General features: G+C 41.7%; 1 protein-coding gene across 5 annotated transcripts in view; it reads right to left on the bottom strand.

The window, feature by feature from the left end:
* Window positions 1-7,392, bottom strand: part of map7d1a (MAP7 domain containing 1a) — a 40,911-nt gene extending 33,519 nt beyond the window's left edge. For 3 of the 5 annotated variants that reach the window (XM_083989734.1, XM_083989735.1, XM_083989737.1), the window contains exon 1: window positions 6,982-7,391. In XM_083989734.1, coding sequence (XP_083845860.1) covers window positions 6,982-7,051 — 70 coding nt within the window. In that variant the 5' untranslated portion in view covers window positions 7,052-7,391. Of the gene's footprint in view, window positions 1-6,981 lie in introns of all 5 variants that reach the window. The other 2 variants (XM_083989738.1, XM_083989736.1) reach the window with 2 other exon arrangements.
* Between the last annotated feature and the right edge of the window lie 9,842 nt (window positions 7,393-17,234).

Genomic DNA, 17,234 nt, shown 5'->3' with positions numbered 1-17,234 from the left:
TACTGATTGATTTATTTTCTTCAATGGACTACTCGAATAACTGTTTCAGCTCAAAACCAAACAACACAAAAAAGGAATAAGTTAGAGCTTTCTGATGTAGACTGATGAACCCAGTCATCAGGCTTCAACCAGCGTCTGCCTTATAAAGACAAAAATGGTTCTGCATACCAGCCAACAGAGCTGAAGCATTCCTTCATGGCAACTGGTCAGTGAATACTGATGTCTCTGTCAGTGACTGCAACAACTCTCATCCCCATCACCTGCCCCGGGCCGAGGACAATGCCTAGCATTTAGTTGCTGCTCTTTCTCCTGCACTGGCGTAGGTGCCAAAGACTCCACGCTGATAAAAAAAAGAAAAAAGAAAAGAAGAAGCTCTGCTTATCTGAACTAGCAGCAGCTCCCTGGGGACCGTGTGTCTGCTGTTGCCACCAACACACTCTATCATACACGTTACCAATAAGTAACCTCGACAGCCTGACCGAGTGGTGGTGGAGTAGTGTCAAGAACCGGCAAACTTTAGCCTTTCTTAGTGTCTTTAGAGAACGTGGTTGGATTTCTGGGTCGCACAAGCTGCCATTCATAACTGAAAGCAGTATAACAGCATGCCAGCCAGTTGCTCCTGGCAACCTGCTCCATGTCCCGTTTGGGGGTTGGGAAGTGACAGCATGATCTAATTCTGACTAGCCTCAATGTGAGGTTTCTGGACCAGTTCAAGTCAGAATAGGATGTGACTGATTTGCACTGTTTTTTGATGTTGTAATTTAGTTTGTGAAGACCCTTATTTAATCAAAATCTGATGTGATTATACCAAAAGCTGTTTCACCTAGAGGAACAATTCTTCACTGAGCCTTCAGGGGCAACGTGGTCAAGATTTATAACTAAAGACTAGCTACACTGTTCATTGAGAAGGAAATGGTGCTAAGCGATATTCATGTTGGGTGACAAGTGGGGTTTAATAGCCTGGTCAGTAATGGAAGCACTGGTAGAGTTTCGTCTGACAGGTCCTTAAGGCCACTGCAAAGGTCTCAGACCTCTAATCCCCTCAGTGAATTTAGCATCTGCGTGGCTGCCCCTGCTCATGTCTGAGCTAACTCCCAGCGCCGTTGTTTGTCACCTTCTTCCAAAATGGCTATTTTTATGAACATTACCTCAAGCAAAAATTCTGCCCCAAGCAGTAATCTTGTGAGTGTTCAACATACAATTACATCCAACAGTTATCATTAAATGGATTTTTGTCTCCCCACACAAAAAAACCCCAGACCTTCTCTATGGGCAACAGGGTCCAAACATAGGTTTCATAAAGACAGGTAGCTACAAAGAGGCAAACATTCACTCCCATCTACTCCCTCAGTAATGACGCCCCAGTCTGAATTCAATGTTTTTTTTTTTAAATCATGCACTTTCTTAGAAACAAGCACAAGAACTAAAATTGCCAAAATGGGTCACACGATGACTCCAGATGACATATTGTACACCTGCCAAGGAATGTTAGGGATATCAAGATTTGTTTACGGTGTAAGAGCCAGAAGAGGGACGGGTTAATATCAGCCGAGAAGTCTGGTGACTGGAACTTCCAGACTACCAGAGAGCAACAAGCAGACACGTCTGGGATATTTTCAGACTTGATGGAGGTGGCAGGAACAAGCGACACAGTCCAAATCAAGACTTCCCTCCCCTTGTCCCTCTTCTACTGTCCCTGGAAGAAGGGCAGTACAGCTGACTGATAATAAATGTAGGCCACAGCACTGCAGCATCGACCCCTTAAAAACATACTGTATGTCAAAGTCGAGACTGAAAGGGTTAGAGGAGGAAGAATGTCTTCCAAGTAGCATGTGTGTATGTTTCATGGGCCTCTTGTGCTTTTAAATTGGGGGGGTTAGTAGTTAGAACGGCATGTGTCTTTGGCATTCAGTCACTGTCTTACTGCAGAGCTGCAGCAGCTGTGCAGCATCCAGAACCAAACTTAGATGTATTTGCTTTTATGTCTTACACTGCATTTTGTAGACAGTGGCTTTAAAGTAAAACACTTTGAATTGCCTGTGAGTATTATATGTATTATATGAGTATGATATACATACAAACTGTTCCAGTCACATATGGTTTGAACTGAGTGGGGGATAACTGGTTGGCTTTCTTCAAATGTTTTCTTTTATGTAAAAACACAACAACTAATCAGCAATTCATGCTGTGCTACCAATTGTTAGTTACAGGTGGTCTTTCACAACATAGCTAGCTCAATGATCAATTGTATTATACTATATCAAAGGGTCTTATTACAAGAAAAAGAATGAAGGATCTGAGGAAGTCAGGACAGGTTTTAAATCATTCTTCAAACACATTCTTCACAAGCCAGACATGACAAGGATCTTTGGTTCATTTTCATTTACCACAACTGTAGCCCCCAGACATGTTTTTAGATGTGACTAATAACATGCATAATGAGGCTACAGATACCATAGTTGTCATATGTCAGCATTTAAGTAACATCAACTCCACTGTATCAGGCTGATTATTCACGAGGTGAGACCACACAAACAAACAGTCCCTGGAGCATTTGAGCTACCAGGTGGGTTAAACAGGTTAAAGGTTCATGGTTGAGCAACTTTAACTGTAATCCAAACTTAATCCATGTTTTCACTGTAAACACTGTTATTATCATGTTTTTTCTCCCTTGTGGAGTGAACATAGGGGCTCTGAAATTAAAGACCTTCAAACAAACACAAGTTCGGAGTCTCAATTTAGTCACATCTGTTGTGAGGGACTCGACAGCATTCACAAGAGCAAACATGAACTGTGGCGTCAGGTACGTATTGACCATTTTCAGCAGCCATTTCCCGGTAGAACTCTGCAGAGACTGAGAGTTTGCACACACTTCGAGTGCTGGTTAATGGGAAGGCTTTCTGTATTATTTGCCTTTTCCAGAGTGCTGCATTAGAGATCCACCTCTATTCCCTTATGAGAGGTCAGTGTCTGGGCAGTGTGATTTACATCATCTGGGTGTTACAGAGCGGACCAGCAGTGACGTGATACCTCCTCTATGTGCAGAGCTCTAGAGAGGATAGTCAGGTTTTTTTTCCATATTTTTCCCATTACTGCTGGTGTTGCCTTTCTCTCCCCTCTTTTGGTCTTGGCTTTGTAGCTTTAGTTTCCTCTTTTGTTTAGATTTCTCATTTCTTAGAATTGAGCAATCTGGACTGGATCGCCAGACTCTGCCAAAGGAAATCCTGTTCCAATTTTTGTGTACAAACAAAACCATGCCCATGCAAAAGTTAGAAATATATGCATTAAGGGCCCAATATAATGGAGAATCGCCTCCCTCTCATGGATAGTACTGGGAGAATTTGAGCATACTTGCACTACAAGTGCACCCTTTTGAGCATTTGGTCATTACTTTGGTCATTTTTCTGGCTCAGTCCATTATACTGCATTGGAATGAAACACTGACTTTGCAGTTTAAGTGCCAACTTTTGGCTTTAACTTGAGGACTTGAACATTACATTATCGCTGTCATGTTGTGCTACATCAAATGGGCAGACAAATTTAACACTGCAGATAGCACCCTTATTCAAATGATGTGGAAGCCCTTAAAGCTGTACCGGTGTTTCAATTCAAATCCAGTGTAATAGTGTAGAGAGGGGCTGAAAATGTGTCACCGTCTAAAAACTGCACTGTAGTTTCAAAAGCAGACCTCAGCGCCACAGTGCTGGCATGACTTCAGTCAGGTTCTTTGTGACTCAGATGTTTCTGTTCATCTCTCGTCTCTCTCTCTCCCTAAACCTCATAAGGACAGGGTTCAGTCCTTTCTGTAAAATGTGCTGAATGTAGGCTTTGAACGTATCTGAACAAGAGGGGACTGGGAAGCCCCCATGTCTCTTACACCGGCATGTAGCTTCAATCACATCTAAAAGAAATCTTGTGAAAGAGTGTGGTGCAGTTTAAAATGCCCCCTGTTTGCTACTTAAATCCCTTTAGCCCCATGTGCAGTTTGCCATTTCTTCAAAAAGGTAACGCGGATTAAAATCCCACTTGATTGACAAACTAAACTGTGATTACAGCTATATATGCTGAATTAAATGGATTATGGAGGAACACACACATAGGCTGGTCCCCCTCACACCACCCAGTAATGTGAAACTGAGATTAAATAACAGCAAGAACAGCAGGGTGAATATAATGTTGTACCTCTCCCTCTAACGCAGAGAGACAGTCTTTAATTTCACTGCATAAAAGACATGAAGCTTAAAATTTTCCAGCTGACAAAATAGCATACTGTAATACTGCCATAACAACCCTGTTGCTTGACCTGTACAGTAAATGTCATAACTGTGTAGTGGGCAACATTTCACACTGCCAGACACAACCATGGAGGTAAAATACTCATGTTCATGTTCAAAAATATTCAATTCTCTACACACCAGAGGATGTGACAGTTCTTGATACATTTCAGATGCTAGTGGTTTCACATGTGGATAACCTGTCAGAGCTGTAAGTATGGTAGTAACTCCTGCAGAACCTCACCATCACAAATACTTGTCCTCCCCACTGTTCACATTTAATGCTGCATTAAAAAAGTGTCTCCCCTCTGCTGTTATCAGGCAGTGGATCCAGGAGGGCCCACGGGATCTAGCCCACTGCTAATTGACAAAGATACTGAAGAGCCTCTCTCCAAAAATGGGACACGGTTCCCCTGATTACATAAGAACTCCTGCGGCTGAAGATGTGTAGCTCACTGACTGATCCTGTTCACTACAGGCTTGACAGCTAAAGCTGGTGGATTCTTCCATATCAGACAATAGATGAAGACAACACTGATCAGTCTCCCTGACAGTCTGCCAAGGGAGCCTCATCCTCATACAACTGTGGTTGTAGGAGCTCGAGTCTTTTTTGCCTAAACAAAGTTTACATAATGGCTCATGCACAATTACACAGCAACTGTACATTGTGTACCTCGTGTTAAGTATTAGCCTGTATCTATATATTTCCGTGAATATGCACGCAAAGGCCAATCATAAAAGGAGAGGAAAGATAAAAGTTTGTATTAATCTCAGCTGGTCACAGTTTAGCTGTTCAGGTATGTAGATCCCAGTGTCAAAGAAGGTCAGAACACAGAGCACAGAGAAGAAGAAAGCCTGTGTTAAGAAAAGAGGGATTAAAAAATCTTCTCTTAAAGTCCTGACAGCAGATTTTCACAATGCGGGGCCGGGCCCGCAGCAGCTCCACTGCAAGGGCATCCGGTTCACAACCATGACAGATCCAGTGAGCTTTCTTTAGTGGCTGTATTTCAACAAAAGTCATTGCTGATTCTAGCTTTACACATCTTTCTAAAGGATGTTTGCATGCAACAAGCTTGTGATAGGGCAGGAAAACATGTTTTTATCTGTTTTTAATGGCCGATGTGATTCATATCATAAGAGAGTGTCATATCATGGTAACATAAAACGTAAAGCTATTCCTCAGCAGCAACAACAACACTGTGAGTTTATTCTGAATGCCATCCTCATGTGAAGCAGCTGTGCAGATGTGAAAAACATGTTCACAGCTAACATCATGAGACTAATGTAGCGCTTTGTCCTTGAGTTATGCATGAGGAGTGTTGGAGCCCTGACCTTTACTTATGAGTGCAAGCTGCAAAAACACCTCTCGATCACTCCCAGTAATCATGAGATGCACAATGGTCTGATGGACATACTGTACATCACATGAAACAAGAGGCCTGATGTTGGGGCTTCTAACATGTAAAGACTTCTATGTGAAGACACTCGAGTTTGTTTCCCACAATCTGGGTGGATGCACAACTCTTCTCCTGCTTGATGCAGAGCCAAAACAAGTTGACCTCCCTTCGTGAAGCCCCCCTGTCAGCAGGAAGGAAGTTTTCTGTTGTCAGAAGGAAAAGGTCACATTGTGTGTCTGTGTGTCCCCTCCTTTTCTATTTCCAGAAAACATGCAACATGTCAATAGCTACACAATACTTTTGCTCAGGAGTTTCAAACATTAGACCAAAGCTGCGTGACTTGCACGACCCAACTTCCCACTGGCACGTTTCCATCATGGGTATTTCATCTCATCACAAACTGAGACATTAGTTATGGCTGAGCAAGGAGATGTGGCCTTGAACTGTAATGATCACAGGATCACACAGTTTGCAATTGCACAAATAAACGTGTTACAAAGCCGGATCGAACCAGAGTGTGTAAAGTGTACTTTTTTATCCCGCACTTTGGCCCTGAGCTGATCTCATTAAAAAAAAAAAATTTTAATCTTGATTTCAGGAGTTGCTTGATGCATCTCTGCACCAATCTGAAAATAAGCCTGACTGCACCTGCGCACAAACAACTATTCACCACATCTTCTAGTAGAGCAGCAGCAGCAAAGAGGAGATAGGAAAAGGATGCCGGACCGCCTGTGAATGCATCATGATAGTAGTCAGCTTCACATAGCATAAGGAGGGGGATGGGATGGGACTGGTCACATTACCTCATCTGGTGTAGGCTATAAGTGTGTTATTCTAACGCCAGTGGGTGAGCTCTATATGCCAAAAAGAAATCACAACATACAGCCATTACAGCAGTCAGCTGATGATCAACACAGCTGTTTTGATTTCATCACAAACGGGTCTTGATTAATGATAAAATACCTTTTCATCATCACGCAGATTAAAGTGTGACTTGGGGCTGAAGTGTTGACGACTAGAAAGTTGCGTTAGCTGTGTGAATTTTCGGTCTGTCTCTATCCGCACCTCCTGAGAGATGATTCATAATTCATCTGACAAATTTATCGTTACACTTTCCACTTATCTACATTGCAACACTGTTTCTCTAACCGCTGACTGGGCTGGGCTGGGAAGTTGACACAAGCTGTAGACAGCGTTTTAAAATCATTTTTCTGTTACAACATGTCAAAGGATATGAATGACAAAGCAGTGGTGCAGTTATCTTGGAGACACACGTTAAGACAGCCAAACCACAGTCCGTAAATACTTACATGTTGCTGCTTCCACTGTATTTTCCTCCATTTCGGCGGTAATACCCACGCTTTCCTGTCTTTTGTTCATTCAAACATGCGAGTTTCTGCTCTTCCTCTCCGGCGGTCCTCTCATTCCTCAGGCAGACCGGGGGTGGGGGTGAGGGGGGGTCCCGGGTTGGTGGTGGGGGAAACTTGGTTGAGTCACTCCAGTTGCTCTCGATGTCCTGAACGAACCGGGTTAGGAAAGCGTCCACTGAACGTCCAAATTAGACCCGAAAAACACGAGCGAGCGAAGAATAAATAAATAAATACAATAGAATAGGATAAAAACAGAGTCCGGCCGGTTACCAGTCTGTGGAGGGAGGTGCCGGTGGCTGTGGCCGCTCCTCTGAGAAACTGAGTTAAAAAAAAAAAAAAAAAAAAAGGTGTCGGAGGGAATTTGGGAGAAAGAAAAGCAGGGGAGGAGTGAGGGAAGTTTCTCCCTCTCCGACACGCCACAGCTGATGCTGTGCTCGTGCGGATGGTCCCTCATTGGCCTCCGGATCGGACTGTACCATTACACAGAGAGGGGGGTGTGGCTGAGAGCTTCATAAAACTTTGTTAAATAACAGTTCGTTTTTAAAGTTATCGAAGAAAGACAGGTTATAGGTAGTGTTGATTTAAACACGGCTCTAACGTAATGTATTTGCGGTTCCCATACAAAGAACACAACATTGTCTCTGTTAAAAATAAAAAATACTTTCTAACCTACCGTCTTGTCGGTTCGCCCACTCAGAGACAGTTCACAGTGCACGTAGAATATAAACCTTTGACTTGGAAAACACATATAATTGTGCTATATCTTCCTTGTTTTGGTTTGCCTGAAGCATTTGTCTCTAACAGAAAGTGAAGAGCCATACTGTCACAACTATTAGCCTATATATCTAATAACATGAAATTGTTGTAGCCTAATACAATCAACAAAAACACACAGGCATAGCAGGAAATCACATATTTTAAGTTGGGTAATATTACAGTATACACATTTTATTTTCTCTGGGCAGTTCATGTGCATTTTTTAGTGTTTCAGATCAGCATCAGTCTGTTTCTGAATCCCTGCTAAGCCACTCAAATGTAGAGAGCACAGTTTCCAAAGTGAGCTCCAGCAGGGTACAGGGGCAGGACAAAAGCAGCATAAACACAGTGTTTCACTGTCCAAGGTCTTTTCCAGGCAAGACAAGTTTTTTAGATTTTGTATCCAAATAGAAGTTGTCATACTTTGGCAACCTACTTGTTGTCTGTCCCATAAATATACAGCAGAGACCAGGAGAGGTCATCCTGTAATGTCAGGCATTTTGAGACATCTAAAAAGAAACCTGGGGTCATCCTGCTTCTACAATATCTGAACAATTCAAGAGAGGACGAGAAAACATACAACAAAAGCCAGAGAAAGACGCATTATAGAGTTGCTTTTAAATTATGGGAGGCCATGCTTTGTGCTACAACGTAGACTCAAGCATTATCTGATTCTGTACGGATAATTGGTCAAGAATAAATAGCTTGTACATGCATGTGATTTCACACTAAAATGAACGCTAGATTTTCCTGTCAGCCTGGTTTTTGTTTTGGGTGATGGATGTTTGATGTGTTCAACTAGTTACTCCACCCAAAGCCGAGCTTCTTGTCACATACCCAGATTTTTGTTATCAGAGACATAAACCTGGTCAAAACAAGAGCTTGAATCTTTGTTACGTAACAGCTCGAAGAAGTCCAGTGTGTCTGCTCATCTACCACCTGTGGATCTCACAGAGCATCTGCCAAGGTGGGGGCTGGGCCAGGGGCTGATCGGCACGCTTGAGAGGGGACACCCCGTCAAAAGGACCCCAGTAGGGCTCTTTTGTGCAGCTGTTGAGTCGTGTTCACCCAAACCCCCAAGAGCCACCTGTCACTGCAACTGGAAAGTGGGGGATGTTGAAGGAGGTGGGGGTTGGGTGTGTCTGTGTGTGTGTGTGTGTGTGTTGGCCTGGTTTTCCAGAATTAAAACCAAGAGGGGCTGTTTAACGTGTGTGTTTCAAAGTCTACTTGTACTTGTGATTACATCTTAACTGTCCTTGATTGATTCACATTCTGTTATGAAGTGTTTTTTGTCAAAGACCCCATTTCCCCTAAAGTCATTAAAGTATGTTGATTCAAGAACTATCTGTTATTGAATCACAGATAAGTTTGGTATTTTATTTACTGGGGCATCGGCTATAAAGAGTCATGTTTCCTCTCCTTTCAGGTCAAGGAAAGATGGAGAACAGGATTTGATTTTGAGTGGTAATGAAAGATCAAGGGGTCATATGCCAGCCAAGATATGCTAAATGTTTTGTTTACTTTGAGATTCTTTCTTACATCACTGTTACTATTATTTTACACTTTTTCATGGCATAAAGCGTGACACAAGTTTAGCTTCTACTGTTTCAGCATCATAAAATAGAATAACTTGAGATTTGAAAGAGAGAATGTTTTGGACAAATAACTAAAGCGCTTAGTATAAACTCTCTAAAGTCCTTAAATTATAAACAAGCACACAAAACAACGGAAGGTGAAACTAAGAGGATTTACATTTTTCTCATTTAATTATTGGAAGGGTGAAAAACACAGAATTTGCTTCCCATCAGATGTATGAAATCCTTTCATTCTCAATATTGTGAACTAAAGAAAACCGCAATCTTACTACACTGAACTTCATTGTCTCTTCTTCATACTACTCTTTGTGTCCTCTGGAAAGAAACCAAAGCAAAACAAATCCAAAACAAACACTCAAGTCATTCCATTTGGAGACTAAAAAGTAGTGTTTATATCGGTGGCATGAATTTACTCTTAAAATATTATTAACAAACTAAAGACCTAATGTAGAAATAAAAAAACATTAGACCTCTACTTTTCAAGTGCTCAGTAGATGCTTGTCGTTGGATCTTTTGTTCTGCTTCTTTACCCAAGTAAACCCTCTAGTCTTTTCATCCTTTCATTCCCATCTCTATGGCTCCTCAGCCAACACATGTGCACACGCTCACACACGGGCACCTGTGCACATATGCATACATGCAAACATGCACACAAGAAACTATTTCCTGGGGGGAAAAGTTTTTTGGAATCAGCATCATATATTTCAATGATGTTAGTGAGCTTGTTATCTATTTATGCTATAGACGCTTACATTGCCTGTAATATATATTTGGTTTGTTGGGAAGAGCTCTTATTTTGACACATTGACCTGTGTCAAAATGAGGCACAAATGAGCATTTGCTTTGCATACTTGAATCAAAATCATATAGATTTTCAAGGAAAAAATGTTGTTCATGCTATACTTGAATTTATCATTTGAAAATTGAATGAATTTTAGATCATTAAGAGTGATTATGATTAATATGGTATATATGATAATAGATGTTCTTTCCTAAACTTACCAAAATAAAGATGCTTTTGCATTTTTTTTAAGATCAGACAGTGTTACAGATCTACCTCAGATAAAGCATCACAGCCCTGCACTCTAGACCGGAATACCAAGTGTTTGAGCCAACAGTCTGATAGGGAAATTAAAGGACTGTGGATAAAAGCATAACTCAAAGTCAGGAGGCATGTGTCCATTTATCACACATCACTGTACCATGCTGTGTTAATGAGCCATTCAGAGTAAGGTGGATGCAGTTAGAGGAAAACAACACAGTCGGCCTCCTTCAGAAGTGTAGAAATGTTGCGTGTCTTGTAAGAAGTCTGCACACTGAAAGAGACACACATTAGTGCAGACTAATGACACCTCTATCTCCTTTTCCACTCTTACAGCCCTTTCTCCTTTTTTGTTTTGATTTGTTTTCATGACGGGTTTTGTGAACCCGTGTCATCTTCATAAGAGTGAACCACTTGTGTGACCTCATTGCACACAGGAAGTGGAGGAACCCCTCCTCCTCTATCTATCCTTGAGTGCTCAAGAAAGGACTTGATTTTGGAGCTGCAGCTGCACCCCTCACTTTACACACAGAGACTCTCATACACACACACACACACACACAGATCTCATTAAAGTGCCACTGATCGCCGTAAGCAGTTCGTGCATTGAAAGAGGGCTTAACAGAGAACACTAGGAATAAGACAATAAGCAAAAATCATTACTGCAAAGGGAACATGATTGCATCAGTAATAGCACATCCTGACAAAAAACAAGAGTAACTATTGGAGAGACTATGAGGCAGAGGAAAAAAAGCTAAAAGGAAAAGGAAGAGGGAGTAGACATGTTGTAAGGGCCTATATGGAACAACTGATACTGGGAACTGATGATGAAGGCTTATCTGTGGAGAGATAGCATTCTGAGGCCCGTTGTGTCTCTTTCTTTGCATCTCCTTATATTGTGTTGTTTGAGCAGGAACCAACAATGGGACTCCTGCTTCTGAAAGGGACAAAGTACAGTCCGACGTGACAAACAAAAGACCCATGTGAACCCACGGTGACAAGGGATAGAGAGCGCTGCAACATCCTGCTCAAGTGGAAGTTATGTTACTTGACTTACAGATCACAAAAGTAAGCTTGTTCTTTTTGAAAACTCTTCAGTAAAGGTTCAAGAGTCCCTGTTTCAGGTCTTTGCCAAAACATAGTTAACAGTTATGCTCAATCTGGGATGAGCATGCTAAATATGACCATTTCCATCATTCCAGAGAGATGCTGATTGACTATTCTGTCAGTTTCTCGATATCATGCTCTGTGAAAACTATGCTTATATGTGCAAACATGTAATATTTAGCACATTAGCCAACGTAGTTTATCATGTTAGCATGTCCTACTTTGCTAGAAAGCACCTAACACAGTGGATTCTGGTGGAAATGCCATTAGTTTAGCAGGGATTTGCTCATAAACCAAAGTGCTGGATCAATTAGGCCCTTGAATATTTGTGCAGCCACAGCACTTCTGCAAGAAAGTAGTAAATTAAGAATTCGGTCAACCAGTATATTGATAATGACGGGTTCAGACATAACTGAAATGCATTACACCATGTAAAACCCTAAACAACTCGCCAGTCTATAAAAATAAATCATTTTTGTTATAGAAAAACCTCCTATCTCATACACTTTATATTCCAAGGAACATGGTCACCATCACCATCACCACCACCTTCACCGCCAGTTAGTCTAGAGGTCAGCTACTATGAATGGCAAGGGTAGCCCTCAGCCTGGTAATGAAATAACAATAGCAGGAATGTTCAGAATGTCCCTAGAGAACATAGACCCAGCCTATGTTATAGACTACTACTGAATACACTAACTCAGCCTTTAGCAAGTGGTAGCAATTTAAGCAACAGGGGGGGTGGGGTAGCATAAGGCAAGGATATATATAGCCAATTGACTATGATGGATTTAGTGCTGAACTACGCTTGTTTACACTTATGCAAGAGCAGCTATACAACTAACTAACATTTAACAAAGACAGTTTGACCATTTCAGCAGTGCCATCCCCAGCGTTGATGTTGTGAAACAGTTGCTGGTTCAGGTTGCAGAAAGTGACACTATTTTGGTTACCGCATCGCTGCCTCGACTCAGCAGGGTCGAAGGTCACCATCACCTGGAGGGAGCTTGTAGAGTCAAATAATTTACGACTGTGTTGTCTTTTGTTTCCTGTAGTGTGATTTAATCAGGCACTACATCACATGTCACACTGGAAAAATGTGCGCGTAAGCTCTGGCCGAGAGGTAGGGAGAGATAGAGTGTGGGAGAGTTGCCTGTTTCTTTGTATTTCTCTCTAGGGTGCTGGGAAAAAGAGCACTGTTTGGTCTGAATCATCTGAATTTGGTCTGCCTCTCATTGTGGGCTGGAGTTTTGGGAGGTCTTGCTGTATTGTAAGTTTCACAACCAGGAGTCTTGTAATTTGCATATTTTAGGTACAGTATGTCTGGACCTGCAGCTACATGGTTTTGTGCTTGAGCCAAGCAGAATTCCACCAATGTATGGCTGGATACATTGAACCAGAAATAAATAACAAAGTCAAAACCCCATCAGTAGATACATAAAATTGGTCAAAACCACACAAGACTAGGCTGAGATATCCTGACTTTTACTCTGCTGTGTGGGTCTAGCTCGGAAAACAGTGGACTCCACATTTTCCAAACTGTGGAAAGCTTCCTCCAGAGCCTTAGAAAACACACAATCATTTTCACAGACTGAATAGTACTTCCAGTGACTGTAAACTGACCTTTTATGAGTAAAATCAGTTTTGTCCCTCTTTAAAAAACAAATATACAAATAATACCAGTCTCATCAGCTATTTAAGATTCTGGTACTAATCCATGTGGCATGCTGTGCCCTTTTCTATCTAAGGGCTCTGTCCAGTTTGAAACTAAACAAACAGTGAGCACTTGTTGTGTCCAAGGTCAACCAATAAATAACAGAATCAGTCTTTGTTCGTGGATTTGTCAAGTCTATTTTTAAGTTCAATTATTTTAAACTGTTCTCCATGTGGCGTACAATAAAGGCGGCAGTTAACACAGCCTGCCACTGCTCATAAACGCCTCTTGCACTGATCTTCCTTGTACAGTTTTCCCTGGCCTCTCTGACAACAGGTGGCGATGGGCTCATTTCGCCGTCTTCCATGAGGAATGTGATTCTGCAGCAGTGTGTCTCAAACAACTGCACACAGCCTGGCAGACCATGACGTAATGCCCGAAAACGTGCTATCAGTTAGAAGCAGGGCCAGAACACGTGGAGTTGGCTCCTCTCTCTCCGCTTGCCCCCGAGGCCCCTTTCTATTCTCCTTTTCCCCGTCTCTCCCTCGCTCACCCACAGCCCCTCCACCTCCCTTCTGCTCCACCGCACTCTCTGTTTATGAGTGCATGAATCGCTCCATTTCACTATACCCAACTCCCAGCCCACCACCAATCCCACAACTGCTTCAATAATAGAAGCCCCCCTCCCTGTGCTTTCATTTCCATGACAACCCACAAAAAGGAGAGAGAGACAGAGGGAGAGAGAGAGATGGGGAAACAGCGGAGGAAGGGGAAAGAAACGTGAATGAGAGGGTGGGAGCACTGTCCCTTGACCCTCGGTTCCATTTGTTAAGGAGGGGAAACTTCACTACAACAGCCGGAGTTTCACTGAGGTTAAACTGACCAATCAGGAGAGCACTAGCAGCAAAATAGCTCAGTCATCACACCCACACACACCCATGAAGCAAGTCAACTTAGTTCTGTGATTGTGCTTTAAAAATGCAGGAAAAAGAAAAAAGAAACAGGCACTGAAAGAGACAAAGAAGAAAACACAGGCTAAGAATAAGTCAATCAACAGCGCGGGGATAGTGACAATGACAACATACTCATGTTTAGCATGTGTAATGCTTGTAATCTTAAATTAGTATGCTAGCATGCTGACATTTGCTAATCAGCCCTGCAGAGAGTAGGAGTTGAGGCTGAATGACATTAGCTCTGCAGGAAATTGGTTATAAATACACACTTTGCCCATTTAAAATAAAGACTAGAGGACACAAAAGTTGTTTTTGTGGAATAATAATAATTAGTAGTACATTAATGCTTCCATTGGGCATGGGGATATTTCTCAAAGAGCTAAATTCTGTATTTTATTCGATTCATTCGTATTTAATTTATTTGATTTGATTAGGAAAGCTCTCATTGAGGGTCAATGGTCGCTCCACTGTGACAGAAATCAGTGATTCAGTGTCAGTAACAGTATGAATGGGCGGCCCTCAGAAGGACACAAACACGAGAGATAAACAGAGGGTGAATGAAGGTCTCGAGGTCAAGCCCCACTAAAGATTGGTGACACACATGCTGTTACACATGTGTACATATGCACACATGCACTCACACATAAGATTAGATTTTTAATTCAACTGCCTCCCTGGATTACAGCCAGGATTAACTCTATACCCCCCCAGAACTGGAGGGGGGAATATTTGTGTCCAGCTGCAGCCATCATAGTCATCCATCCATTATGTGTCAGCATGAAGTCTGGCCTGCACTAATACTAGCTGCAACTTACAAGCTGTTCTTTTCCTAAAATATGGCAGAGTGGAGGAGATAACGTGACAATATTGGCTTCCAGTTAATTGCTTGTAAGATTATCATCTCCTCCTCCCAGGGGTCATAAAGATAACAACATTCCCATTCCCATTAAAATCTCCTGAGGATGACAAAGAGCACATAAGCAATTAATGATAAAATTCAAATATTTCTTAAATCAGTTGATGACAATTACTGTATGCAAACAAATACTAAAATGTTGTATAAACCTCCAGGATGTAATCCAAGACTAAATAACACTAACCTATTTATATAGGTCAAAATTCCAACACAACACAGTGGGGCAGTGACAGCAATGCAGAATATGTGTCTATAATGTGTCATGTGATCATGTTGCACACTTCCACTACACCGTATAGTGTGTGTTGTGGAGACGGGTGTACAAATTTAGAAAAGAAATCATGCCCTGACCTGATATGTGCACATATGCAGCGCGAATGTGTGAGCACCTGCGTGTACGAAAGCATGCAAGTACACACTTTATACAGACCTCACCAAAACAAACAGCCCACAGCTCATTCGTGAGGTCTGTGGTTATTGATAATGTTAAACAAATGACAAATTGGTAATGAACAAGCAGTCAATGGTGCATTCAGTGCTAGAGCATTAACATTTTCACAGCGGAAGCAAAAGTTTGAGTCCCTACTGCTGGATCTTTAATCACAACCTGCAAAAAATGGCCACATTTTGATTTCCTCTGAGTTTAGCCTGGGAGAGCGTGGAGTCCTGCCCTACCCGGCTGGCGAGGAAGTGGGTAAACTGGGTAATCCCTGGGCCTCCCAGTGTGGTATCCTCAATCCCCCCAAGACCCTGACAAAATCCCCCTGACAGCAGTCCTCATTATTTGCCTATCAGTAGTTTAGCTCCACCTCCACATGGAGAGGAGATAGGGAGATTAGTTGGAGAGCGCACAGAGGAAAAAAGACAATAGAAACATGATTTCCTTGCATCCCACAGTTGTACTAAAAATAGTGAATCTGACTGGGAATGTGAATCATGATGACGATGGACTCCAGCTTTAAGACAAAAACTCCCAGTGCGATGATTAAACAAAACTTACATCTTGACTGTTAGTTCTCTCTATTGTAAATAGATAAATTCTCCCACATGGGCCAGTTGACACTGACGGTGCACCAGTATGTCTGATCAAAGCTAAGAGTTTGCATCCAATTAGACGGACAATCCTAATGCTATTGTGTTACAAAGCTTATTAGAATAAAGGAGACTCGGGGGTTGCACTCACATTACATTCGATTATCTGAAATAAAACGCAAGTTGTGTGTGACAGCCGCTGCCATCGTTGTAGCTGCTGGGCACTGTGACTCACAGTAAAAGTAGCACATTAGCATTACTTGGTCAACAGCCACTTCCTGTCAGTTTACATTAAAGCAATCTGTTTGTGCCACATGGATACAGGTTTCATCCCAGCCAGAGAGTATTACAGCTGATCACATTTGTTAGCAGTAACCAGAGGAGGAAATAATCAATGAAATGATCTATACGTTTGAAGAAAACCCAGATAAGGACAGCTTTGTAGTGTTAGAACATTTTTCAGTTCACCACTAAAAGGCTTCAAATCTAGGATATATATAAGTATTAGCATGGTAATTTTAGATAGATATCTAACACAATATTAAATTATTACACAAGCAATGATGAAACAGGGGAGTTGAGTGAGAGCACTGATACCACATTTAATTTGGTTGATAAAATCAAAGTATTCATTTTCGTTCCACCACCATCCAAGGACAGAGGATGTCTAGTTTGATTTATTAGCCTTCCAACTTCTCGTTTGTTCTGCATCCTTGATTATTGCAGAGGTAAATCAAAGTCTGTGACCTTCAGTGTGAGAGGCCTGAACCAGTATTTTGGCTGAAGGTGGTGGCAGGTTTTTATGATGCTGAATAAAATAATGGTTGTCATAAATTTATGAACAGAGAAAGCAGAAATGTCATTTCTAAAGTACAGCATACTGTTATATATGAGATAAAAACACATTGAAGCGTATGGTAATTGTTTGTTTGACAACATGTGAGCTGAGTGATGTTGAACATATTCATGAACATTTTTTAAATAATGGTAGGATAGGTTGTTGAACACCTCCTTTGTTGATTGTTCGAAGCCAAGTGAATCAGACATTACTCATATCAGTGAGTACCACAGACTTTAAAAGCCAAGCCCAGACTCTCAATGAAGTCATATCCCCACTGAGAGAGCACCGGAGCTGACA

The sequence above is a fragment of the Trachurus trachurus genome (assembly GCF_905171665.1).
Source record: "Trachurus trachurus genome assembly, chromosome: 16".
NCBI classification, from domain to species: Eukaryota; Metazoa; Chordata; class Actinopteri; order Carangiformes; family Carangidae; genus Trachurus; species Trachurus trachurus.
This window is presented reverse-complemented; position numbering and strand designations above follow the sequence as displayed.